Source organism: Vanessa tameamea, chromosome 26, assembly GCF_037043105.1.
Source record: "Vanessa tameamea isolate UH-Manoa-2023 chromosome 26, ilVanTame1 primary haplotype, whole genome shotgun sequence".
Lineage (NCBI taxonomy): Eukaryota > Metazoa > Arthropoda > Insecta > Lepidoptera > Nymphalidae > Vanessa > Vanessa tameamea.
Genome location: NC_087334.1, coordinates 199193 through 219824, shown reverse-complemented (window position 1 = coordinate 219824; position 20632 = coordinate 199193). Strand labels below are relative to the sequence as shown.

The 20632-nt window shown below is 42.6% G+C and overlaps 1 protein-coding gene across 8 annotated transcripts in view; it reads right to left on the bottom strand.

The window, feature by feature from the left end:
* Positions 1–689: 689 nt before the first annotated feature.
* LOC113404855 (trithorax group protein osa) overlaps positions 690–20632 on the bottom strand; it is a 40258-nt gene continuing 20315 nt past the window's right edge. For 2 of the 8 annotated variants that reach the window (XM_064219208.1, XM_064219213.1), the window contains exons 3-15: positions 15146–15302; positions 13520–13651; positions 11195–11425; positions 10769–10962; positions 10302–10629; positions 10035–10224; positions 7721–8211; positions 7224–7643; positions 6523–6676; positions 5814–5889; positions 5534–5610; positions 4686–5125; positions 690–4617 (exon numbers count right to left, since the gene is read on the bottom strand). In XM_064219208.1, the coding sequence (XP_064075278.1) occupies positions 4495–4617; positions 4686–5125; positions 5534–5610; positions 5814–5889; positions 6523–6676; positions 7224–7643; positions 7721–8211; positions 10035–10224; positions 10302–10629; positions 10769–10962; positions 11195–11425; positions 13520–13651; positions 15146–15302 (3013 nt within the window). In that variant the 3' untranslated portion in view covers positions 690–4494. The remainder of the gene's footprint in view (positions 4618–4685; positions 5126–5533; positions 5611–5813; positions 5890–6522; positions 6677–7223; positions 7644–7720; positions 8212–10034; positions 10225–10301; positions 10630–10768; positions 10963–11194; positions 11426–13519; positions 13652–15145; positions 15303–20632) is intronic. The other 6 variants (XM_064219211.1, XM_064219210.1, XM_064219214.1 and 3 more) reach the window with 6 other exon arrangements.

The following is a 20632-nucleotide window of genomic DNA, read 5'->3' as shown; positions in this document are numbered from 1 at the left end:
ACATCGTAAAATTATAAAAAGAAAAATAATATTATGTGTGATCAAATAATATGATAGTGATGTGCCGGATATTTATATCCATATCAGCGGTATTCGAGGTAGAAACAAGATCTTTATCCGTATCTATTACTCGTTGGCGAATCTTTTACATTATTTAATTTAATTTCTTTAATTAAAGTTCAATAAATAGTCTATGAAAGTTTATTTTCAATAAAGTTATTTATTTTTGAATATTTGACACATTTGTATAGCAAAAAAATAATTTAAACATATGTTGTAACGGGCGACCAGTAAATATTGGAAGATATAAGGCACTAAATAAACTATTTTAGTAATGAGATCAAACATCAAAACATTTTGAATTTATTGAAATAATGATATATTTGAAAATGAAACATTCGTTACAAAATAAATGTTTAACTCCGTAGTATTCGTGAGTACCTATACATTTTTATCGATTCGGCACATCACTATATATGACTAAAATGATTGGGCAAATTCACGCTGATGTGACATTGTTACGAATCAACAATTTCCAGTTTATAAAGAAGATACATGACATGACACACAATATAATAATTTATTTAAACAGAACAGAACAGTATCGGGATTTGGGGTATGGATATGACTTAAATAATTCGATTAAAACGAGACAAAAGCGTGTCTCCTCGTTTAAAATAAAACATCACTTTAATATTACAAATGACTATAATTTTGTCACAATTTTTCCATACAATGTTAATAACTTTTTACCTTACACCTATTTTTATAATACATTACTTATTATTAATGTTGTATTTTATTATTTAAAATTTTCCTGTTTACATTCTAATTACATTCTACGGAGTCAGTTTCCAATGAGACATTTAATATTATATTTTAAATAAAACCTCACAAGGACCGTACAATCTTAAATGAAATTTTGAAAAAACCTCGAGTACTTCATTATATTACACTAAAATGTAATTCGATTAGATCTTATATTATACTAAAATAATTCTTGCTTAGTTAACTACGAGAAGTTCGTTAAAAACTGTACAAACATATCAACTGTGTTACCGCTAGCGTAAACATTATATAAACGGACACACGAACCGATCTCGACCAAATGAGAACACGCGACATCGCTCAACAGTGACAACAGTGTAGCTACTATATAATTAATTAATTAATTAATAATAGAGATAAAGTATATCGATAAATTGTACTTTAACGCGCGTTACGGGGACGCGGCCGGCGGAGGGAAAGGGGGGGGTCGAGGGGGCGAGGGTGTGGCGGAGGGGGTTACGGCAAATAATTGACTAATATGTATCAAATGTAACACATGACTGATGCACCTTACACTAAGTATGACGTTGCCGGGCCGGGAGAGCCGCCGCGTCCTCGACTATAAGAAACAAGCACCGTGGGTAAAATGCGAGTCATTCGAGTAGCCTACAGTGGAGTGGACTGGGTCTGCGGGTGATCGGTAAGGATCGGCACCAGCCGATACAGAGACTCGATCTAATTAACTATGAATAACAAGCGAGTCGAGTTACGATAATAAATTACAATAATTAAGTATCAATAAAATTGAGCTAGATTCGAACTCCGTCACCTGTCGGGACTCTGTTGTTACCACTAAACGTTATCATCACGTATCCCGTAACCGAAACGAACAGCTAGTGTTCCTTTAGAATTTAAAATTACATAAAGATCAGAAACGCCGAGTATTCGCTACGCAAACTTCCGATACGAACTCGAACGTAACCCACAGAGTTTATTGCTTTTCAATCGAGATATAAATCGTAACATTGTATAATTATTGCTTCGGAGCTCCTGCATCGGCGAGCGTTTGGCACGGCAATACTGCGACATCTGAGCGGCTGACGGAGCGGAGCGACAAGCGACATTTATTCACAACCAAGCGGTCGACTTAGCGACATACGACTACCTAGACGACCTACCTAGGCGCAGGGAGCTGGCCCTCGACCGACGCCAACGGGCGACCTCGCTCCGTTCGTCCTAGCTTCGTCGATGCTCCGGTGGCTATATCGAATCATCGAGACGATCTACCGGATCGAGTCAAAATAATCGCATTCAACAATTGTACTAAGTATCAATATTAGAGATAAATTTTAAAATTTTATAATATTGCCACAAGTTAGAATGAATTTTACAAAAATATACATACTGTACAAATAGTCGAGCGACGCAATGCATCGCACTGGGCGCCGCCGACGCCGCGGGGGGGGCCCCCGCACTAACACTAACTCGTTGATAGAGACTTACACTAACGACTACGGATCGTCCGTCGGCCGGTGCGAGCGGCCCCGCCGACGATAACGCGACTCGGGGAGGACCGACCGACGAGTAGGCCTGTCGCGGCGGGAGGTCGCGCCGGGCCCGCGTGGGGACATCACTTCAAACCGGTGGAAGTTGTCATCGTACTCTTATTTCTATAAAATGTGTGCGGTTCGAAGTGGGAGTCGATCGAACGGACCGCCGAGCGCGTCGAGCGGGCGGCGGTCGCGGCGCGACCTGAGCGCCGGCGATATTCATACAGAGTATAAAATGTATTGTACAAAAGCAAAAATATAATAGTATCGTAGATTTTAAATAAAAATATAGTAATATCAAAAAGCGTAATAAAGCACTCATTATGTACAAAGGCAAAATATTATCGTTGATGCGAACTTTTACGCTGGAACTTCTAAGACGCTCCTCAATTCCGCCGCCGAGACCGCGCACGCACGGGCGGCGCCGGACGAGCGCGTAAAGGCCCGACCAACGGACTCCATCTTAACATTCACCATCTCACTATTGCACTTCATATTATTTTATAAAATATTTTAAGATTAATTCAATAAAGTGAGCAGGTTCATTAAAGAATAAAATGAAGGACGAAGTGTCGACGCGCGAGTGTTAAGGCGAAGCTAACAAGTCGTGTCAATAAACAATATCAGTACAGTTAAGTAACATTAACACAACGACGCGAGCGAAAAGACGCGTAAAAAATCATAATAAATATAAAATAATATTTCTTAAGCAATCTTAAATACCCTGTTGATTTCATTTATAAACTTATCAAATTTTCTTTTCTGATTGACACAATAATAATAAATAATAAAAAAATAACGCATTAAAACAGTGCAACGATACGCGACGAACGGCGCAATCGTTCGACGCCACCGGCTGAGTAGGGAAACGTATTCGATTTATATATATTTATTTACAAATTTATTTAAAAATGAAAAGACAATTTGTGCAAACGAAAGTGTTCAACGTATCATTTAGCTATCTAACGCAGCGACAGATCGACGGCCGGGCCGCCGCGACCGCTTCCCGAACATCACTATAGTATATATAAATTCTTTCGAGTAAACCTATCATTAACGTATATGTCTTTCTTACGTATGTTATTTCGTTTTCACCTTACATTAATTTTATTTATTCGTTTGTGCAAAAAATAACTTTGATAAGAGAATTTAGTAGAACAGGTTCGCGTCCGGCGACGCCGCCCGCCGAGGCCGACCGAGTCGGGCGTCGCCGACGAAACCGAAACAAAAACTTCAACAACATACTAAAGACTTAAAACATCTAACCGTAAAGCGACACCCGAGCCGTACTGCACTCGTACGAGCTCGGCGCGAATGGCAATCTCCTCGACGACGAAACAAACGAACCCCTCAGCACCCGACGTAAATATTATGCATTACAAACGTAAAATTAAAACTAGAGGGCGTAACCGGCAACCCGTCCAACGAGGAGCCCTGGTGTGAGATGGCGCACGATTCATAAAATATAGATTACGATACAATGTAAAATTATGCTAGTCACTAGCGATCCGAAGCTATGTAACTGATTCGGTAACATGAGCGTCGCGAACGACGGCAAATAAGTACATATTAAGTTTATTATGTGTAAAAATGCTTAAATCGATTCGTAAATAGCGTAACCGACTCCACGTAACGTGTAACTAAACCTAAATAAAAGTATACATTACATATCTCATAGGCCGCTCTTGTGACTTAGATAAAAATATTTTTATCGCACGGCTCGCTCGCGCGGGCGGGGCGGGCACTCTACAATTTGACTAGCCGACACGAATTAGTAACTGACTAGAACGCGAAACATTTCATTGGCAAGACTTTTTTCTTCCGAGGCTCGACCTTCCGAAAATATATAATTTGCTTCGAAAACGTAAAGGTTTCGCCCGTTTCGAACCAGTTCCACGACCGAACGACACCGAAGATCACAGACATTCCGAATAAATTAAGTACGACACGCGCCCCCCCCGAGCCCGCGCGACCCTCGCGAGCGAGGCGACCGATCGAGTTGAGAGTGTGATGGATCGAAATAAATACATACAATATTTACAAATAAATCCTAAAAATTAAGCTCATCAGTTTGAAAAAGATTAAATTACATCACTAACGATCGCTTCACAAAACGACGACGACCGATCCGCCGCCGGTCCGGGGCGAGGCGAGATTCAGTTCGGCGGGCGCGGCACTAACAGAAGCCGCCGAAGCCGACGGACGGCACGGACGGCACCGACGGCACGGGCGGCACCCCGCCCGCGTGCTCGCCGTTCTTGTGCAGGTCGATGAGCGGCGGCGCCGACAGGTAGTGCGCCTGCAACGAGAGGGCGGTCAGGGCGGTCGGGGCGGGCGGGGCGGTAGGGGCGGGCGGCGGGCGCGCACCTGCTGGTGGTGCGCCGGCGGCGGGCCCGCGTAGCCGTTGTAGTAGGGCGAGTTGTAGGGCGCGTAGGCGGGCGGCACGCCGGGCGCGTAGCCGTACTGCCAGTCGGGCAGGTAGCCGGGCGCCGGCCGCATGAGCTGCGTGCCCCAGCCGCCGCCGTAGCCCACGAACGGCCCGCCGTAGCCGTTGTTCCCGTAGGCGGGCGCGCCGTAGGCCGGGTAGGGCGGGTACAGCGCGGGCGCGTAGTCGGGCAGCGCGGGCACGGGCGGCGCGCCCTGCTCGGCCGCCGCGCCCGCGCTGGGCCCGTCCGCGATGGACGGGATCTGGTCCACGAGCGACTCCAGCCCCGACAGCGACTTGGACGCCACGTCCTGCGACTTGCTCTTGGGCGTGCCGGGCCCGGACTCTCCGCCGCCGGCGCTGCCGTACTCGCTCGGCGAACCTGCGTGCGATACTCCGGTATATTACGAGTCATTGCGTGGAGTTACTTCTCGGCTTACCCAAATATTTGATAGGGCACTTAAATCCGTTGAGGCTATATAATCAGGTTTTTTTAAATAGTTAATACTCGAACACTCGAACAGTGAATAGGACACGTTCACCACTGTTTTTGTGTGTGTTTTTGTATACCCACCTCGAACTGGAGTAGCATGGTTAAGTTCCAAAATTTTAATGTAGCGTTTGTCTAGCAGGGGGATAGCAATTAGAGGTCCTTTTTACAGAGACTATTATATAGACATCGAAAGCGGCAAGTCGCTATCGAGCGAGGGACGGTAGGTGCTAAGTCTCGAGTGCTGTGAGTGTTAGGGGGGAAGGTGCGAGGGAGCGCGAGGGGGCGCGAGGGTGGTACCGGCGGGCGGCGGGTGGTGGTCGCCGCGGAAGGCGGTGCGCGCGAAGCCCGCGTCGCTGTCGCCCGTCGGCGTCGACCTGCAACACGACACGCGCAGCGGTCAGTTTAAATGTAATTTCTAAATTATTAAATCATTATTATAAATTTATTCACTTGAGAGATCTCACTATGCTCTAAAAGCACGGAGAGGTCCAGATGGAAACAAATTTAAGCAATTCCTTTAACATACATCACATCAACCACAATGCATAAAAAGTAAACATATAATTATATATTATACCTATTAAAATTGCTAGGATACATGGAGGGATGCTGATGTAGCTGGTCTAACCGGGGACTGTCTCCTACACCGTTGCCTGAAACATAATCAGTTAAAACTCAGATTTTTTTCCAGATATTTCAGATGTGGTAATAAATAATAACTAATTTTTAAATATCTTTGAACTTTCTCTTCTACTTAGAAAAAAACTTTATTGTAATCAATTTAGTAGAGCAACATAAACAACTTTAATAAATAAACATTTATGGACATGGACTTACAAATGAATCATTTTATGGTAAGTGGTCATACCGACACCTATTGACATTACCGCGGTAAGACATATTAACTATTCCTTACATTGCCAGTACGCTGGCAACCTTGGCAACTAAGATGATATGTCCCTTGTGCCTGTAGTACACTCACCCTCTAAGCGAGAACACAATAACACTCAGTTTTGTGGTTTAGCAGTAGAATATCTTAATATTATTAATATATTATAGATAATATTATATATTCCTCATCAACATATACAATGTACCAAAATAAAATTTAAAATATTGTCATAATGCTGAAAGTTTGAATATATGGCTAATTTCCGCATGGTTTTTAATACTGCACGGTGTATATTAAAAATACTGTATTTTTCTTCTTAAAAGTTATAATTATTTTATTTATTACTTCACACGAACTATCAAACGAGCTATTGTATAGGGGGTTCGATATCGACCTTGTTCCTGCGCGTAGTAATCGGACTGCAGACGCGCCTCTCCGTCGTAGAGCGTTGAGCCGAAGGGGCTGGCGCCCACGGATACGCCCACGCCCACGCCCGCGCCCACGGACACGCCCGGAGACAGCTCCGCGCCGCCTGGATTGCTTTGCTGCTGACGGGAAATGTCGCGTTCAAATACACTCCATTACAAACTACAGCGGGCAATAAGGAAACAAAGGCCTCTTCGAGAAGACAAATGAAGGGCTTATTTAACTGCGCCGCTCCAGTATGTGTGTATGTGTGTATACAAATGTGAAATAATTATAAAAATATATTAATTTTCTGAAAATTGAGTGTCGTATCATTTAAGAATGACGTTATGAGAAATGAGAAATATGAAAATATAATGCACTTTGCATCAAATATATTAGCATTTTTCTTTACTTTGCCTTTGTATACTACTTATATCTAAAATTTGATTCTCATCAGCGAATTTATACATTTAATAGGGGATTTTAGTACCCGACTTGAGGAATTTATTTTTCTTGACTTGAAAAATATTCCCTTTTTTTATATTCTTTGTAGTTTTAAATTTTACAATGGTCGTCAACATGAAAGATTAATGTGTTCACGAAATATAAAAGGAAAGTCGCTGCTCAACGAGATACGAGTAGATGAATCATGCGGAGACATAGTAGCGAGGTCGTCGCGGACGGCACCTTGTTGTAGTCGGAGAGCGAGGAGTTGCTGTTGCTGCCGGGATGCATGTCGGTGCTGCCCATGGGGCTGTTGTCGTCGCGCGGCGGCTCGAAGTCCAGCGCCGCCATGCCGGGCGACACGGGCCCCGGCGACGAGATGGCGGCGCCGATCTCGCTGGACAGCTCGGCGCCGTACGCGCCGCCGCTCGAGCCGCTCGTGCCGCCCTGCGGCGCGAAGTGGTGCGCGTCCGAGTAGGCGGGCGTGAGCGGCGCCGGCGCGGGCGACGAGTGGTGGCTGTACGGCGTGTGCGCGGGCGACGGCGTGTACGAGTGCAGCGCGGCGCCCGCGGGGGACGCGGCGGGGAAGGGCGTGCTGGAGCCGCCCCCCACGCCGCCGCCGGCCGGCGCGGGCGAGCGCGCGAAGCCGCCCGTCGAGCCCCCCTGCGGGCGCGGGGCGGCCGGTCAATATCGCTTCGAAGACGTCCCGGGCGCGTCTCGGACTGGCTCCGGTGGCTCACCTGCGCGGCGTCCCTCGCGAAGGGCAGCGGCTCGTGGCTGAAGCGCGGCTGCGGCTGCGCGGCGGGGCTGGGCTGCTGGCGGTAGGCGGCGGGGCTGCTGGCATAGAGCGGCGAGCGCGCGGCGAAGCCCCGGGACGCGGCGACGCCGGGCGAGCCGTAGCCGGCGCGCGGCGGGGAGGGCGCGGAGAAGGCGGCGGGGCTGGCCGGGAACTGCTGCTGCGGCTGCGGCGTGGCGGCCAGGCGCTGCGGGCCGGGCGAGTAGGGCTGCGAGCGCGGCGAGGCGTAGTGGCGCGGGGAGGCCGCGTAGCCGCCGGGCGACGCGTAGCCGCGCGACAGCAGCGCTCCGCCCACCTCCAGCGGGGACTCCAGGCCGCTCCCTGGCGACGGACTAGCGCTTATATTCGTTCTAGAGCCTACTTCGCGGCCGTATCGGTCTTCGAAGGAACTCGAACCGAAACTGATGTCCGAAGTCGCTCGGAAGCCGTCGACTGCTGAGGGACATGTTTGTTTATTATTAATACTGTACATTAGATTAACGTTAACACACAAACATATTTAATTGATGAAATAAATACTATAATAATACTAATCCTAGGCATCATTTCATCAGTCGATTTACAAACAAATGGAAATTTAATATTAAATTACTATCGACTTTTAAAAACAAAATTTCAATTCATAAAATATTTCAGTTGTCAATTTTGCTCAATTCAATAATGGAGGCTGACAAGACATGAATTATGTGCTTTCAGATCGAATGTTTAATATATGCTACATTTCATCTAAAATATTGTTCTCAGAATTACAAATAACCTAGCAGAAAACCAACTCAAAGAGAAGACATTTCAGAATGCAGTACTAAACTTTTCATCAAACAAATCCTTCAAAAATACAACAAATACAAAAAAGCACCTACACAGTTTTCACAAATTACAACACAGCCTTTGTCTTAAGCAATTGTTTAAACACATTGACAACATCTATAGACAACACATTAAGCACAACAACTACACAATTCATTTATATGAAAGTCAGTAAAAAAAAAATCCATTAAAAAGGAAAGTCAATCAAACGGAACTGAAAGTCAATCACCTAAAATCTTTGGCTGAACTATTTATTATACTAACACGATTTTAGTGTTCCAAAACTTACGGTTGAGTATGATTTGAACATGTATAGTAAATACTTTAATCACCTGCCTTCGAACATTTTAATATTATGTTTTGAAAGTGGTAAAAAAGTAGGATATGCTTCAAAACCTGGCGAACGAAGGTTTCCAAGTCAGAGCGGCCGTGAACGGGAAATCAAAAACTACAATAATTTGTAATAGATTTGTTTAGGACGTGTAATCTATAGCAACTATGAACAGGCCAAGGACAATTTCATGCAAAAGATGGCTGGTCTATGAAAACTAAATACTTTAAAAAGGCAGAGTAATTAAGATATGGTGAGTAAAAACAGATAATTCGATTTTTTTATAAAAAAAACTTAAGAATCAGATTCGATTCGTACGAATTATCATAAATTATGAGGAAAGGATAAAGTAAACTGGACTGCAGTATATAAAATATAAAATTAAGTTGAAAGACGTAGAAAGTACCCTTGAAGACTCCAAACTAAACCGAATCCATGATTAGTGAGGTCAAACATCACTAAACAACAGTATCCCAGAGGAATCATACAAAGGTGTAGAAAACATTAAAACGGACGCCTTCCATCACTATAGAAGGTCATCATAGGCGTCATTCACAAGACGCTGGAAGAATCTTAATAGAAGTAACCCTAAAGTTTGGGCTATAGTAAAGAGTGATATCATACTAGACGAAAAAATCTTTGTAATGTCTGACAAGCACAGACAAGTTATAAATCTATAATCGTTATAAACATGAGATATTTGCTTCAGAAATTCTTGGTTAACGTTAACAATAGATAGATAAAGATATTAAAGACAACAAGAGCAGAAAAATATCTAATGCAACTTCAAAAAGTTGTTATTCGTCCAGTATTTTTTATTTAAAACGATGGCGAGCGGATCTGTTGCTTAACAATTGTTTATTATGTCATTTTGACAATCGTTGATCATGTGGCAAATGGGATGGTTACGTGATAGAAATATATTTTGAGGTTTCCTTGACAACCGAATGTTACTTTACCTAGACACAAATTTACGAACGAGAATTATTATGTAAAAATGCAGAAAGCAAGGAGTATGCAGACTACCGTTTTAAATTTTATTGTGTTATTAATAAATTCAAAAATTAAAACTCCGAAATGACGCTATTAATAAAAAAATATATATAATTGAAAAAATTACCTGAATTATTAGGTTGGTAGTACGGCGAGCCGTCCGAAATCTGCTGCTGGTGCTGCACACCGTACATGACGCCACCGCCCAGGGGGGACGACATTTGTGGGGGGAAGTCCCCACCTGACGAATGCAGAAACTGTTCGTGTGGGAGTTGCGACATCGACGACAACTGCGGTTGAAGCATCGAGTTCGTCTGCTGAATAAGAAAATATTGTTTATATCTTAGAGAGAGATATTTTTAAGTAAGAAATAAAGTTAAGCAATGCTACTTACTTGTTGCTGTTGCTGCTGCTGCTGCTGCTGTTGTTGTTGCTGCTGCTGTTGTTGCTGCTGCTGCTGCAACAGGAACTGCTGCTCCTCGGGGCGTATCTTCTTGGGCCGCCCCCTCTTCTTCTTGGGCGGGTTGTCCCCCGTGGGGTCGAGCGCGGGCGGGGGGCGCGGCTGCCGCGGCGCGCGGGGCACGGGCGGCACGGTCTCCCCGTTCTCCAGCTTCACCTTCTTGGGCCTCCCCCTCTTCTTCTTGAGCGGGACCTCCGTGCCGTCCTCGAGGATGATGGTGTCGCCCGGCTCGGGCTCCATCGTCAGCCTGGAAGAGGACTCGCTTTGGTGCAATATTTTTAATCTGTCGTTTACGAGTCATAAACTAGGGTTTCGCGTCAGGATGGACGGCTCGCACTCATCAGATCCACACGGGCACTCGGGCACTCGGGCACTCGCGGGGCGCAGCGGGGCTGCCGTACCTGCGGATCTCCATCTCCTCGTGCGGGCGGCGCGACGTGTTGTCGGGGAACACGAGCTCGGCCTCGTCCACGTGCGCCACGAGCCCGTTGAGGTAGTCGCGGAACTTCTTGAGCGCCGCGTAGAACGGGACCTTGTCGGCCGCGCGGGGCAGCTGCGCGCAGCGCGCCGACGACGACGGCATCACCCACATGTACTGCGGACACAGGGTCGGGTACAGGACTGCGGCGGTGGCGGTGGCGGTGGCGGTGGCGGTGGCGGTGGCGGTGGACCTCGATTGGAGGCACGCCTATTCGCCACTAGGAATATCAGTAGCTCCTGAATTATTACAACTGTGCTTACAAATTATTATTATTATTATGGGACTGACCCCGTATTTTGCCTGCGCGGTCGGGATTGGTGTTTGGAAACTTAAAAAATAGCCTCACCGTGTTAGTCCCGGCGATGGTGTCGGGTTGTTTGCCAAAACAAAAATCTTTTTTCCCCGAGAAGACTTCGTATATGAGTTTCCCGTTAAAAACGGCCACCTTCGGCCGGAAGGTCTGGAGCTTCTCCAATAAAATGGCGGAACCCTCCTTGATCTCTCTCCGCGTGAGGTCCGCCGAGCCCTTGGTGGGTCGCGACACCATGTTCGTGAAACCTATACCGAAGTTCAGCAACTGGAACAGAAGCATTTATAAAACATTATTTAACATCTAATTGAAAAAGTTAAATAACTCGTGGAGCACATCTCGTTGGTTTACAGAAACAAATCTGTCAACAGTATACGGTGACTATAGAGATCATCATTGTCAGAGGCATTTATGATTGGGTGCGGGACATATTGAACTTATGCACTATTCCTCTGTGTTCCAAGCATCTGCCGGATATCATATGAAACTTATGGCATAGTTTTTCAGCAAAATATTTCGTGAAAGGATACCGCGTACCTTCTGTTACGTTTCGATAAACTTCATAAAAACATCATAATAATCTTAATTATTTTATGAATTTGCCTATTAATCAAACATTAATATATCAAAGTTTATCACAGAATACAGTCAATAAAAAAGTAGTGTTTATTAGTGGATTTCCACACAGCATGGCATCATCATCATTTGAGAAAAATAGTAAGTACTGATTTTCTTAACGACTCTTGCTGAAGATAACATAATTCAAGAAGGCATATGAGATCAATTTCCAACTACAAGAGGCATCAAGGCAAATAATCAACATTTGAGTCGAATTGACGCGATGTTATTGGTCGAGTCTGATAAGATATGATTCGCGAGAGAACTTCGTTTTAAATGTCGACCAAATTGTCATATGTCGATCAATTAATGAAGTGGAATAGATTATAAAAATATAATATTTATTTATAAAAGACTTGTTTATCTTTAATCCTCATTCGATTGGAGCAGCTCGAATATACTTTCACCTTTCACCGTTTTATTAAAAAATATAGTAACGACGTGATACTGTCATTTCCCAAAAGAAAAATTACTGATTTTACTGAGCTAATATTTGTATTTGTCACGATTCTCAAATCTGGGTGTATTGACCTAGCTGAGGTGTTACCCTTCTCGTTTCCGAGAGCATAAGTCGTCGCCTTCCCTGCCACTCGTATTTAATTACTAACCTTTTGGGTACGGTAAAAAGTGTTTTATTATGAAGATAAGGAATTAAGATCATTGTACGGAAACACGACCAGTCTTTGAGCATGCGAGATGTTTACAAATAAGAAAAAGAAGAAAAACAAACAATTATAGGACATCTTAAAAAATTATCGGTTTCTGTAAATTTTGAATTCCATTCCGAACATAAATCAACATCAAGCTCAAATTGTAGGAACATTTATGACCCAATCAATACACTCCACGAGTTAATCCTCAAATTAACTAGAATTTATTAACGGATTATGTAATCAAAATAAAAAATATACATTTCGAAGTCACCAGTTATAAATAAAAATCTCATCCAACAGAACGATATCAGATGTTCAATGAGTGTTATTCTCCATTGCATCTTTTTCGCACCGAGCTCGATGGTCTATTTCCGTCATGATCATCATAAATTATTAAAAAAATAACTTCGAAATGTACTAAAACAATTATCCGGTAACCAGTTATCGTCAGACTGCGAATCGAGACTAGCCCGCGCAATATATCAGTCGAGTCAATATAAACAACGCGTCGCGAATATTGGAAAAATGAAAAATATCGTACAATCTTAACTGCATTGAATTCAGCGATTTGTCTAAATATTGTGTATCGTCTAGCGATGGGCTGAGTTCGGCTTCGTCTTGAAACGTATCATACATTTACTGGGATACTAAGAGCTTCTCTCTGGGCATCTCGAGTGCGCGGAAGCGTCACGAAATGATCATGAAACATTTGATATTACTGATGATAAAATTAAAGTGAAAAGAAAATGCATTTGGTCGGGCAGAGGAGGGTCTTCTGCAGCGACTACTTAAGGCTAGAGATGTAGCTCGTTCAGTAAACTGAATTAAAGTCATACAAGCACGAAAAGTGGATTATTTTTCGCTGAAATTAAGTAAACACTCATAGAACGAATGTTATATGAGCCCATCTCTTTTCTGATGTAGTTATCAATGATGTCTCCAGTACGGCTCTCTAATGTTCTCTCTCACGGACATACGCACACAGTTAAAGCATAAAACTATACAATGAGACATTCGGATACATCAACTATAAAGTATTACAATTATATTTAAAAGACATAAACAACAAAGGCATGTGCGACCAGCTCACCTTGTAGTCCTCGTCCGCACTCATCTGCTCGCGCGTGAGGCCGGACAGGTAGAGGCACTTCCAGAAGTGGTTCCCGGGGCCCGCGTAGTGGTGCCCCTTGTAGGCCGCGAACAGGCCCGGGTTGATGCCGATCTGCGGGCCGCGCGAGGGGTTAGTACCGAGCTCGTGGGGCCGGGGGGGGAGTGGCCGTTTTTGCAGTCATTGTGCGGAAAAGTGTTCAGTGTTTTTCCTGATACTGAATTTAACTAATTTATGTACGTCAGTAAGCACGTGGCACTGCAGGACCTGCGTGTGTTGATTTTAAAATCTTCGCTTTGTGTGTAACGAGTTTTAATTAATGTGATATTGAAGTTAGTCTTACCTGCCTTTTAATATCTTCTTTTTTAATTTGTAATAGATAAAATAGTCTACCTAGACTACCAAACAGGCCACCTGACGATAACAGGCCACGTATAAGATTGACGACATGATAGATTTCAGTTTAAAAAATATGCAAATGAAAACACTGAAGTACTGAGTATTACTGTTTGGCGGTCGGATATATGATGAGTGTGTGGTGCCAACCCGGACGTTCTGGCAAAAAGCTCCACCGCCAAGTAAGGGACTCGGATAACTTTATTATATCGTGTACATCATTATTAGTCTTCAAGTAAAATTAATACAAATTTATCAAAAGCATGTTCCATAAAGTATTTATGAAACAAGACAAGCAGCGGGACTAATTAGTACGGCAGGAAAGCGTGATCGCACTCGCAATGATAACGCCGAGGTTTGTTCGAGGCCACCGATGTGACGCTGCTTTTAGTGATGTACTTTGAGCTCCCCTCTACTTCCTCAACTATACGACATCACCTCATCATATAATCGGTACATACTATTATAACATATACATATGCTTAGAAACGACATGTCACTGCAAAATGAAAAACGTGGATGTTAACCGAAGGTCACAGTTCAAATCCGGACAAGTGCCTATTGTGTATTTATTCGTCTCACGTTTGGTAGTCAAGGAAAACATCGCGAGGAAACCCGCACGCGCCGCTGTCCTGTTCAGAGAGTTTTGGAGCTTATCATTCGACTCTACGTCGGTACATATAGAGTGTGATAGGACTCGTCTCACACGAGCACTTTTCCTCGCAATGTTTTCCTCGACTGCCAAGTACAACACAAATTGAGCACACGAGAACGTAATTGTGTTTTCTCCGGTTTAGAACTTACGATCTCAAGTTAAGATATACGTGTTATATGTACTGGACTATCGCAGCCAGTGTACGGCACAGTATTAAAATAATTAACGGTATATTTTTTCGTAGTCATGTTAGTGTACCATTAGTTAGAAGCACTAGACTGAAATATTATCAGGAAAAATTGTAATTTGGAGTTCAGTGACCTCGGCTAGTTTTGTAAATTCTGCCAAATACGTCTTAGGTCTTAAACTATATGAAATTGGATAAGCAAGCGTATTATTTCTGCAGTAATATAGTAGTAATATTAAACCGTAGTTTAATCTAGTGAGTTACACCTATGTCAGTAGCAAAACGTAAAATATTATATTGCGATCAGTGTGTTCGTGTGTATGTGCGCGTGTAGGGGAGGACGCTATAGTCGTTGTGCGATCGTACTCACAATGATGATGTCGAGGTTCTCAGCGAGGTGGTCGGGCAGCGTGCGGCGCGACACCTCCTCTTCGCTCATGCCGTTGAACCGGTCGTGCTTCTTGCGCTCCTTGACGGGCCGCACGGCCAGCCCGCCGTCCAGCACGCCCTCGACTTTGATCTCCATGCTGGAAAATATCACGATACGTTTTAATTCACAGAAAGATTTCGGAACATCAATGGAAATGTTGGAATATCTTACGATGACCGATATTGATATGATTACAGTACAATAGTGAATAGGCAGTTTGTGCAGGAGGCGCTGTGCGAACAATTATCTGTGCTAACTGGTGCACTCCACTACTCAACTCTCATAATTCGATACGAACGGTACGTTTTTACTAACTCAGGCGCAGGACCAACGGTTTTATATGCTTTGGCACGCTGCTACTGAGAATTTCTGATCGAAAAACCCAATAACTTTTAGATTAGACCCAGGACCTCTGAATCTACAGTCTTATAGGTTACTGGTCAACGAGGCAGTCTTGGACAGATATTATTATCGACGAAGAGGACAATTAAACAAACATGCTTTCGAATTTTTAATATTGTTAGGAATGAATGGAGGCTGTTACATAGAATTATGAGAGTGAGGGAATACGGAGTATATCTGTGTTAACAAATTGACATTTGACAAGTTGGTCTCAGATTGTTATATCTTCTTCTATATTAGTAATTTCATGCAGGTCTGCGATAGACCCGAGCGAAACCTATCTATAATTATAGATCGTTAAAAAATAATAATTTTTTAGTCAACGACATATAATCGAGTTATTTCGATGTTTAATGACGTGACAGTTCAACGGGCGGCCATGTTTGACGTTTACGGATGCGTTCAGAAAAGTAAAGTTAACCAATATTTGTTTAGTTTTATTTATTTCACCGGAGCGAAGCTGAGTTTTCATCTAGTATTTATAAAATATAGGTAGGCATATAGGATCTATCGCGATGTAACATTATACACATTATAAAACTTTGGATTGAGACACAAACGGCGATGGTAACGGTGACATTATTCTATAAGACTATTTATTCTTATCGTGTATCCAAACAAATAATGTCAACGCCAAACGAAAGATATTATAACGAATAGTTCGAGTGTCACCCGAAGTTCGAATCTAGTATAACATGTCAAGTTTTAAAGAACTAACTTCGACAAAATAATTGTTCACTTCATATTTCGAAATTCAAATGTTACAAAATTGATTCTGATACAAGCATTTGGTATACGTCGATACTTGTTATAAAGATTTGTTTTAAGTCCTTTCCCCTTTATCGAGGACTACATTGTTTCGGCTAAAAACTGTCATCTGTCAATGTGGCCCGTTGGTAGATCGAAGAGGGATTAACAAGCAAACTAACTTTTGCACATTATGTGAAAAATAAATATTAAGACTGCTACAAAAGTTTTTCTGATATTCCATTATATGCATAAAGTTCTAATTTGTTTGAAAACAATCAACCTCAGAGCTCGTGGTTCTCAGTAGCACATCAATTCAAAGTCAACTACGATTTACGTAGAAAAAAAACATTTTGGATTAACAATGAAATTAATTACAGCTCATTAACAGAGGCATGAGATATTTTAATCTTTTATAAGATTTGCGAATTTTTTAAGAATATTTATTTATAAAATTTAACAAAGACTTTATACCGCAGATTCTCAGAATCGATTCCGGCTTCGTTAGATTACCGACCGTCTTTGCGCAACGTGCAAATTCAGTTTAGATTTCAAACTAGATTTTGTTTGTCATCACTTTTCAACGATTTCTGAACACTTAATGGTTCAGCGCGACCGGAACGAAAGCTATATTTAAAAAAAACTGTCTGACTGTGCCTCGGTGAGCGCCGGCCATAATTCTATTAGGTACTGTATCTCTCACAATGGTTTTTGCTACAAATTGGCCGTCGTAAATGTCTCGGTACCTACGACGTGTAGTTCGGGCCCGGCTTTCGACCACCAGTCCCACGAGATATTCTGCCTAAGATATTCTACGCAAGAGCTTAACTTTTAATTTAAAATTTACTCTTATTTATCGTCGCGGCTTCTATCGTTTCTGTACCCTGATATAAATTTTTACGAATTCACTCGCATACAAATGATGGGAATTCATTTATCAAGCGGAATGAAGTCTTGATTAACCAATACGGTTATGAATTCGGCGAAACAAGTAAAATTAACTTAATTAAAACACATGTAACCTCTTTATATTATCACTGGCTGCGAAAACATTTTTTCTACATATTGCATGCACCATTGTTTACACATAAACAACTTTGATAATAACATTTTTTGTAATGTTATTGAATAATAGTTTTTATTTCACGGTCCATATTAACAGTTATCGAATGCCAGCTTTTGAATAATGATTTAAAAGTTCGACGCGTCTCTGTTGTTATTTTATTACACGTGCACGTTCCGCCGCGACGCGAGCTGCCATAAATTAGTCTAACACGGTATTATGTGTTGTTTTGACAAGTTATTACATTTTTGACGTACCAAAACTCATAACATAATAAAGCCGAATATGATATATTATAAGCATTTAGCCGAATGAAACGGTTTCGTATTAAAATAACGAAGTAACAATCGAAGTATTTACATATAATTTGCGAGGATCGTGTCATTAAGAGCGTAATATAACGAAATAATATTAAACGTAGTAGGTATCGAGGAATTCATTTTCAACAGATTCCAAAATGTGATAATTTTTTGCTCCAAGACCTCGAAATCATATTTGTGTCGGTGGCTCGGGAGCCATTTGCATGCTAATTGTCCGCCAAGTATATTTAAGCTACTATTAAATATCGGTAGCAAAAAACCTAATTACCACGATATGAAAAAACTGAATACGCGGTGTGCAGACAAACATCAGAAAGTTTAATCACACGAGGTTTCCGATCCGATGTCATAAATCGAGTCGGCGACGCGTTACGTTCAGATAATATTTATTAAAGCAGGTTTTAAAGCAATTACATAAAATACACATATTAATACAACAAGTGAAGTGAATAATTTTAACGTCCGAATAAAACGAGACACGATTAAAGCGCCTCGTCACTGCGGAGACGCAGTCGTTAGCGCTTTTCATGTGTTTCAATGAAGTTTTCGGTGTTTTTTTTTCGAGGTGGCATAGCGGAACACTACATAATTGAGGCTAAAACGATTATAATGTAGAAAGCATTATAAACGTTCGGTTTGGACGATTCCACCTTGATCTGATTATTTCGCTCGGATTTTTGGCTAGCGATAGCGCGGGCTTCGGTTCCGGTACCGAAATACTTGCGACGTAAACACTGCGCGGGCTGCGCGCGCATCCTACTGGCATTGTTCACGCGTTCATGTCGGTACGCTGTGGACCTGCGCGACTTTCTCCCCAAATCCAAAATTATAACATACATCTATACTCGTTTATACATAGTGCAGAGTAAACGACGTCAGTGGCAATTATAAGTGCATTTATCAAACGCCACCTAAGCCCAAGATCCAGCGAGATCGTGACGCTGCTTGATCATTAAGATCACCTTTATTTGCTCGAGGAGCGTGCAGCGGCTCGCGTTTATTGAAAATTTCGTATTGTCATTAATAGACACTAACGATGCAATAAATTGCAATCATTACGAAGGCTGTCACAAGACGACGTTGGAAATGAGGTTGCGGTTGATGAGATGAAAAAACTGAATCAAAGTTTAAGTTAACATTACGGATCGGAGCGATACGAGCGACGGCAGTCGTTTCGCGGTTATTGGGAGCAGTGAGTGACTGCGGTAGCAAATCCTCGCCGACCCGTTCTCGTCGGTGGGTCATTCGAGAGTGGCCTTCCTTTTAAGCGCGGCTCGGTCGACTCCTTTCACTACCCTTAATTTTATCATTGTGTCAGATTTATCGAAACTTAAATGTTTAGCAATTAAAAGTTACTGGAAATTGGAAACGACCTTCAAAATGTTCGAACCAGTCGCGGAAATCGGTCGCGTCCCATTCGTTTTACCTTCCTTCAGCGGATGAGGTCATCAAAGCTCGCAACGAGAGGCTGCATTTACATTTATGCGCAGATCAGACTCGGCAAACATACCTACGTAATGTGCCGTTACTTTAACACTCTAAAGTGGACGCAGTTTCCACTTTCAGATTATTTAATAATAATAACCGCTTCAGTAATCTTTCGAAACTCAAACTCAAAGTCCCCGCTATGGTTTTCTGTTCGCCGTCGAAGAGCAATTTTATTTTCAATTCGAAGTTTCAAGGGTATACAGAGCTAAGAGTTTCGATTAGGCGCACAGTAGTGGTTTTGAAAGGCGGTTCAAAGACATGAAATCGATTCTCAACGGCTCCGATGTTTTCGAAGCTGACGCGGCGACGTCACGCGCGGCGCGGCTCGCACGCCATCGCTCCGACCGCTACGTGACTGCGGCGCCTTACCCAAGATCGCTTCGATTGCGTTACTGATATCATCCCAACTGTACGATACTGCTGCCATTGTCTTTAACTCACATTAAACAACTATGACGATTCGAGTTATGCTCGTTAACAACGCGATCTATCAGATAACTAATCGGTTTACATTCCCTACCCAACGTCCGTAAACTTTATCGTATCAAGCAATTAAATTATTATTTTTTTGTCTGTTTACAATTAAAAAATGTCTTTCCACTCGCTGTGTAGTATGTAATGGAAATAAATTAACTATACTGGTAATTAATTTGACATAGTGCGTAATACCTCAAGCGTGCCTCAATTATAAGGTGTTTTGTAATTTAAAGAACGACAGATACAATAATTATCAGGTTACGATGTACTTTCCGATTCTTTGTTACTCCAGAATAACACTTGCAGGAAATGGAGACCAATTATCATCAATCATTTCTAGTAACTAACAACTCGGGTATAACTTTTGTACAGTTCCTACTTGAGTACATGTATTACTATGTATGTATTTGTATGTAAAGAGCGTAGATATTTTAGTGTTTTCGTATTTTAGTATTCGACTGGGCGGGCCGTATATCACAGATGAACGACACGAACTAGTCAGTCGCCCTGCAGTTAATCTTACACATCGCCTTGGCTCTATAAGTGTCAATGGTGGGCAGTCAAGGATCTTTGCCGAGCCGAGTGACTCACGTCACGAACTCATGGAAACGAAACTGTTTGCCGATTCATCAAACTCTAGTAAACGTCGACTCGCACGCCGGCATTCGGAACGAACGCGTAGGGGCACTTAAAACTAATCAAATTATTTATAGTTCCTGGACGCGCATATAGATGACACAATCGACTGGTTTCGCATTTGGTTATACTACCGCAAACGAGTTTTTGGAGACTATTTTAAGACTATCTCCGTTTAGCTATACATCCTGTCGAATATATAATTCCGCAGCTCGAGATGTGAACGTGCCACGCGAACATTTGTTTTTATAGATTTAGGGAACAGTTCGTCGTTAGGGGTTAGTCGTCGTGCGT